At 37.7% G+C, this 7,689-nt stretch overlaps 1 protein-coding gene across 2 annotated transcripts in view; it reads left to right on the top strand.

The window, feature by feature from the left end:
• The window catches only part of RP2 (RP2, ARL3 GTPase activating protein), a 17,047-nt gene extending 9,955 nt beyond the window's left edge, over positions 1-7,092 (top strand). For both annotated transcript variants that reach the window (XM_027888120.1, XM_027888121.1), the window contains 4 exons: positions 1-664; positions 2,279-2,393; positions 3,550-3,635; positions 4,512-7,092. In XM_027888120.1, coding sequence (XP_027743921.1) covers positions 1-664; positions 2,279-2,393; positions 3,550-3,635; positions 4,512-4,595 — 949 coding nt within the window. In that variant the 3' untranslated portion in view covers positions 4,596-7,092. The remainder of the gene's footprint in view (positions 665-2,278; positions 2,394-3,549; positions 3,636-4,511) is intronic.
• The last annotated feature ends 597 nt before the right edge of the window (positions 7,093-7,689 follow it).

The following is a 7,689-nucleotide window of genomic DNA, read 5'->3' as shown; positions in this document are numbered from 1 at the left end:
TGACCCCAAAGATTACACTTTTTCCGGACTTAAAAATGAAACTGTGGGTCGACTGCCTGGAAAAGTAGCAGGGCAACAATTTGTCATTCAGGACTGTGAGAACTGCAGTATCTACATATTTGACCATTCTGCTACAATCACTATTGATGACTGTGTAAATTGCCAAATCTTTTTAGGACCAATAAAAGGCAGTGTGTTCTTTCGTGACTGCAAAGATTGTAAATGCATAGTTGCCTGTCAACAGTTTCGTACTCGGGACTGCAGAAAGCTGGAGGTGTTCTTGTGCTGTGCCACCCAGCCCATTATAGAGTCCTCCACAGGTATGAAATTTGGGTGTTTCCAGTACTATTATCCTGAGCTTGCTTTACAATTTAAAGATGCTGGTCTGAGTATCTTCAATAACACATGGAGCAACATCCACGACTTTACCCCTGTGTCAGGAGAAAACAATTGGGGCCTTTTGCCTGAAACCGCCGTAGTCCAAGATTATGTTCCTCTGCCCAGCTCTGAGGAGCTGAAAGCTGTCAGAATTTCTACTGATGCTACAAAGAGCATAATACCAATAACTCGAGGGCGGAGACAAAAGAGCAGCGATGAATCATGTTTGGCCGTGTTTTTTGCTGGTGACTACACAACTGCAAACGCCAGGAAGTTAATTGATGAGGTAAGCAACCTTTGTCTTCATCCAGACTTTTGAATTCTTCATTAAACTTTCCTCTGGAGAGCTTCTAATGCTCCCTGAAGGGGGAACACAGAGGCTCTGTTTCTTTACTGACCATACTGATCAACTGCATTGTTTAAAACCTTAAAGCAAGATAAGAGACTGAATCTCATTTGATCAGTCAGTTGCTTTATATATTTTTCCATCATGGCACAGCCAAGCGATGTTCCGAAGAAAATGTGTAGTTGACTTGATGAACTTGGTCAAATTAGTAAGTGAATGACAGTGCTTGTGAAAGGGATATAGCTGATTAACTTGTTAGCTTACTGCCCCAGAAGTCACAGCTAACAAAAGTCTGTCCTAAAAGTTTTTCTGTACTAAGAGAGACTAAAAAAATAACGTGTTAAAATGTATCTCCTGTGACATCCAATGTTGCAACTTTTTTTCTGTAAGAGGCAATGAGTGTTTGTCATGGCTGGTCAGCTGCCTTCGATTACTTAAATAGTTGGTGTGGGTTTTTTTTGGTTTTTTTTTGTTTGTTTTTTTTTTTTCCCCTCCCTTTTTCTGTGAGGCAGCAGCTTCCAAGCTTGGCTGAAATTGTACTTTCCTGAGGCTGAGATCTGGGTGTGGTTGGGTTGCTTTTAGCACCCTGAAGTGCCATGGTAGCCATGTAGCCAAGTAACCATGGGCTACAGCATCTGAGAGAGGTATCTGCAAAAGTTGCTGATCACAGTGTTGTGTGATCAACTAAACAACTGGTGGAGCTCTTTCCCTTGTGTTTTTAGTTAGCTGCAGAATGTTTCCTTGCCTCCTCTCCCGCGCCAAGCTGGACTTCTGTGGAACTGGGGTACTAACAGCTTCTTGAACAAAGGGAGATAATGATACTTATGGTGTGGGTTTGTTTTTGGTTTGTTTTTTTTTTTTTTTTTCTGGAGAAGCAATAGCTACAGTAAAGAGGATAATAGATGTGTTCTCTCGTGTTAGTAGTTCCTTAGGAATTAGAGTTAAGAAGATGCTAAAAGACTAGTTAGTGAGATTCTGTGGAAATCTTACTGCTCTGTAGACTAATGGATGCTTTGGATGTACAAATGTATTTGCTCCTTTTCCCTATGCTTTTAGTTTCATATTAGATTTAGAGTAAAAATGTGTGTAGGGTGTGCGATGTGTGCATGTGTCTTCAAAAATTCGTAACTATTTTTCCAAAATGGAAAACTTCCACAGCGGATAGATGAGAGGTTGAGCTAATGCTTGACTGAACAATTTCAGACTAATAAGAACTAACTGCTTGATTCCAGATGCTGAATGCTTTTAACTCCCATTACTTTCAGCTTCTGAGGGATTGTGGGGAAAAAGGAAAAACACACAACCCTGAGCCATAATATAAAACAAAACCATTCACATTTATTCCTTTAGGTGCACTAAGGCAGGGGAGAAAATCTGGATGAATGGAATGAAAATAAACAGAAATGTAGAAAAAGCAAATGGTCTTTGAAAAGAGCAAAAAGGGTCCCTTTGCTCTGTGGTTTAATATGTATATTGGGTATATTCCAGTGGATGATCAAGTTGAACTCTCTGTCTTAGAAGCATTTTTAACATAAATTCTTTCTCTGGTAACAGATGACTGGTAAAGGCTTTCAGCTGGTACAGACTAAAGAGGTCTTAATGAAGGCAGAGGATGCTCACAGAGTTTTCCAGCAGCATGCATCAGAATTCATTCCACTGCTTGAAAAAGGTGAGTTTGTGTTGTTTTCTTTCTCCTCTTGATATAGAAATCTGTCAGCAGAGAGTTCTGGAGAAGAAAGAGAAATGAAGGAGAAACTTGTGTTTCAAAGTCATACTGTAAAACCTGTTGAGATGAATTCTGGAAGCCTTAGTGAGGCTCTAAACCAGCAATAACTCCTGAAGGCATCAGAAATGTGTATTTTGTGGCTCTCGTCCCCCTCTGGTGGTCCCACCACATAGCTTGGGAGCAGTGGAAATGCAGGTCTGCCTGGAGCGCTCAAAAGAAGCTCGTGCTCTTAGAGTATTTCTAACTTATCACCATTCCTGCTCAACTACTGAGATGTTCAGAGCTTTGTGGCATTTCTGTATAAATATTTAAACAAATCAGTATAGATGTGTATAGAGCAGACAAGCATTAAATTCCTGTTTATAACTACTATACTGTCAGAGTATTTCAAAAGCCTTTCTATTGATCTGACTGCAATTGGGTTTTGTCTCTTTGTAGAAGTACTGACATCTTGTTATCTGTTATATGTTAAAAATCAATACTCACTCCCAAACTTGGCAGCAGCTTGCAGGTTTTTTCATGGTGGGATAAGGGGTCTGTGATATTCATTGCAAGAATAGGACAAAAGATGACAGTCTAGTTTATGGTCTGTTTCGCAGTCATGTGGGAAGAAATGCCATGTTCGGAATGAAACCAGAGAAAGGGGATGTGCAAACAGCGGGTGAGAAGAAGTCTAAAAATCAGACAATTTGCTATCTTGGGACTGAGGCAATAATGCCTGAATGACTCAGTCCTACTCCAGATGTCTGTGAAATGGCTCACTATTTGAGCAGTATAGTCTGACTCACTTCCACAATGCCCAGCGCTCCTTAGTGTTTTTGTGCTATTGCTGTCTTTCAAGAAGTAAAACTGGAATCCTGCCAAAATCTCTGCAAAAAATGAGCATGGAATTGCTGATACTTTTTTTCTCAGATAACACTGTCCCTTTTTTTAAACATGTTTAAGTGTTTCCAATTCTTTATCTACCATTATGGGGCTGCTCGAGCAAAAACTATAAAATGCCTCTTGCGAGCTTTACAATTCCCTATGGGTTGAGAAATCTGCTGTTTCAATGCCAAACTTAAAAGTAGTATTGATTTTAGATGAAACTATTTTCTAGGTCCAGTGGTTGCTTTGGAGTTCAATGGAGATGGTGCTGTGGAAGGATGTCGAAGCACTATAAATGAAGTTTTTAGTGGGACCAAGGTAAGCTGATGTATTGCTTTATTGACAGAAAATATTACAGAATGTCTGAGCTACTTCATGGTCAAGATGTAGTGTTGACATACTAAAAAATCTTTTTAGATTCATGAGTGGTAAAATCTGAATACCCTTTTGTTGTTGTTGTTTTGGTTTTTTTGTACTCAAAACTCAAGTTATGTGTTGGTGACAGGAAAATTTTCCAAGGAAAGTGAGTATTAAATCCTCAAATCCATTGAAGAATAGATGATTTCCACTTAAAGTGACAAACCCTTTGCTTTCAGGCAGCTGTTCAAAGAACACTGGAATGTCTTTGAGACAAAGTGTTCAATACAGCTCCTTGCTGTCTTTTGGTTCCTTTCAAAGACTTACTTGGAACTAGACTGTTTGGGTATTGCCTGAGAGAACTGTAGTTGGATCTGCTGAAAGCTTTCAAAGGTGACTGTCCTAGAGCTTGGACTTCACATGCATTGATAAATTTTGAAAAATGTAAGTGAAGTTATTTCAAAAAATTAGTCACCTGCTGAAGAAGCAACTGAGTTTTTTTGAGAGGAATACAGCACAAGGGAACATAGCACATCTCCTGGGCAGAGCTGACTTTAACAACCAAAATACATCTAAATTGGCATAGCTGAAGCTGTGACCCCTGAAGCCTCAAACTTCTAATCAGTACAAGGCAAGAGTTAATGCATGTCTGCTAGGAAGGGGTGATGGTAACAAATATCAGGGCTGAGAGAATTCCAGGATTGTTCTGGCATACAGTGGAAACCAACGGAGTTGTGCCCCTCACGAAATGCAAAACTAAAAGTTAGCGTTACTGATTCCAAATGAACGAAGACTACTTTTAGTGATGCATCGCTATTTTCTTGTTTAACAAAACAGGTTTTTGTATCGGAAAGCAAGGCATCAGCATCTCGAGATGTAGACAATTTCTACAACTTTGCCGACATGCAGATGGGAATGTGAAGTTTAGCATGAAGGTGTCCACGTAAAGTTTGTCTCGGCACTTGGATGTCACTTGGCTTGAATATTGAAGTAGTTTTGTCATTTGGTTTTGTATTTCTCATATATCCTTTTTATACAGCTACTGGTGGTTTTAATACCATATTACCTGAACTGGAGTAAATGGCATAGCTCCCCATGTGCATTGTGTCTGAAACTTATGTTTCAACTCCAAAAACAATTGAGCTTTTCTACTAACTTTTTTACGGTGATTTCTAAACATCTCTCGACACTTGAATGTTCCTTGACAACATCTAATGGTTACAAGTATTTAGAAGTGAAATGCTGATCCAAGTTTGATGCAGTAGTAATTGTTACGCTTTCTAAACAATGTGTCTGAGTTAAAGGTATTTATGTAAAACGTGACATTCAGAACTTCCCCACATGCAAATTTGTCTTCACTGGGGGTCCAGGAAGGAAGCTGTAGTCATTGACTTTTTCTGAAAGCTTAGTTAGAAATGAATTGTCCTTATAGCACACTTTCAAAAAAGGTTTTTGACTGGCTTACTCTGCTTCAGCATATTTTTTGAATAAATGCTGTTTGCAGCAGCATTTATGCCGAGCCTTGTCACAAAAGCATTCTGGTAAGTGAGCACTTGCCTGGATTTTCTGCTTTGAGGTGAATTCTGAGCATGAGTGCTCTGCTGAAGCTGTTCTAAGGTCCACTCAGGTTCTCTGGCGATACAGCTCCCTCTGGCATTCCCAAGTCTCGTATGAGATACGCATGAGGTTCCCTTGGACTCAGAGCAATAAATCTCTGGCACCATTGTTTCTTGCTAGAAGGGACACACAGTAATCAGTAGTTGGAGAAGAGCTCTGACGGCATTAAAAAACTCCTCTTCTATACCCCAGGAGAAGGCTTTTACATTCAGTAGTACTGGAAATTTGGCTGTTAAGTGCTACACAATGCTGTAGGGTTTATTTTGTATTAATTCTAAAAACAGACTGAAGAAGTGCTACCAGCATTTTTTAAGATGATTTGAGTAGTGATCAGTAAGAATGCTTATTGCTAAACAGTGCATATTAGAATGCAAATCTATATGGATATTAAATATGTGATTGATCTATTTTTGCGTATTATATCCTTACTGATTATTTTACATGAACTTAAAGCTTATGTCCAGGTTTACAAGCCCTCTGCAATACTTGAACAGAGTGTGCATGCAGACACACAAAACCAAATTTCGTAATTAAAACAGTGGCTTGCCAGTTTACATAGCCTTTACAATTCAGTGAATGGATTGGGACTGTGTTGAGGTGCTAAAGCAATTTCCTTATTATGGTCATCTGTCAAAAGGGAAGATCTTGCACATCTAATCTGAAAATGAGTCTTGACTCATCGGTTTCACAGCTCTGGAGCTCCACAGTGGGTGGCTAAAAACACATCTCTAATTTTTTGGAATAGGCACATGGAAGAATCTGTTCTTCTGAAATTCATAATTCTGTAATGCCAAAGAGAGGTTCAGAACTATCATTTTGTTGCTACTAGGCAAATGCTTGCTATTAAACTAGAAAATATGTCCTTAGGACTTCTTGTTACAGTTATGCATTGATTAAACAAGGAAGAATATCTCCTGAATAAACTAAACTAAACCAAGGTAAGAAAAATGCCACTTCTCTGAAATTGTTTTATTTGACAAAATGAAATAAAATCAAGCCACTACCAGAATCCAACTGGTAGTAGAAATTATCACGTATTTGAACTTAGCCAGCCAGGATTAATTTATTTTTATTATATGTCTGAGGAAAGGCTGTGAAAAGAGCTAGAAATTTTAGATTGATCTCCACAGTACTAGCACAACTCATCAGTCAACATTTTCTAGAATTAATCTAGACACATACGGTAAATGTATGATTTTGGTAGGGACAGTATATAAAAATTTTGTAATGTACTAAAGAACTGTCATTGTAATTTATCCGAGCAGTGCAGATACTGGACTGTTCTAGTCTCTGAACTTTCACATATAATATTTCCAAAGCTATACCCTGACACGTGATTATGTTTATAGTTTACTTTTTATATCATCATTGCTCTGGAAACAAAGTGCTAAATGGATTTTTGTGACTATTTTTACTGAAGGACAGGATGATTAATTGAAAATTAATCTAGGCTTGAAACCGTGGAAAAAATTGTCTACATGCTAGGAAAGAGCGCAGCGTTGCTTTTTCTAAAATATTGATAGTCTGCTTACAAACATAAAGAATTTTTAATAAAAACCCCTAAATAATGAAGGAGTTTCTCAATCCAGTTATTTATCTTTTGACTTCCATTTTTTGCTAACAGGTGTCAAGGACACTTTTATCCTAAGTGTCAGGTATTATATGCATTGCAGAATGGTACGTGTGTCATGTAGTCTTTGTACATTTCATGTAGTCTTTGTACTTGTCATTTGTATAACTTTTTATGTAATTTGTATTGCACTGTGAATGTGATTCGTAATAAACATGGGAAATATCTAAACTCTGGATTCTGGAAGATTTTTTTAAAATTCTAGTATAATGCAAAACATAATGTAATCGTATTAAGTATTAAAACTGATTTCCATATTTAAGCAGGGACTTTAATTAGATACAGTGTATTGAAAATAAACATTAACTCTGTAGTTATCCATCCTCCAAAAAAGGTGATTTTTTTTGACAGCAGAGATTTTTCCTTAGTCACTGAGGATATGATTAACTGTACACTTCAGTTTTCCTGAGAAAATATAGAAGGTATTCATATATCAAGCTGTATAGATACAGATATTCCTGGATGGAGACTGTTAAAGGACTTTTCCCTGATCTCTATGTACATGTGGTTGTTTCTTTTTGTTTTGTCTTGTTTTTTTTGGTTTTTTGTTTTATTTTAAACTTGTGCATTTTAAGAGTGCTTACCTCTTTGAGTACCAGATGCATGCTAGTGATGTGGTCATAGCAAAAACAGATTGTGGTGGTTATACTAGTATAGTTGTTCATTTAGAAAGCAATTCCTTTGTATATCCCATGTAACATCTGAAAACAGGTAAACATTTAATAAATTTCCAAACTCAGCTTTAAACTGGTCAGAAATCAGAATCTT

The sequence above is a fragment of the Empidonax traillii genome, unplaced genomic scaffold (genome assembly GCF_003031625.1).
Source record: "Empidonax traillii isolate 1590-97213 ecotype Southwest subspecies unplaced genomic scaffold, ASM303162v1 scaffold231:size1146757, whole genome shotgun sequence".
NCBI lineage: Eukaryota > Metazoa > Chordata > Aves > Passeriformes > Tyrannidae > Empidonax > Empidonax traillii.
Note: the sequence above shows the minus strand (reverse complement) of the source record. Positions and strands in the feature narration are given on the sequence as shown.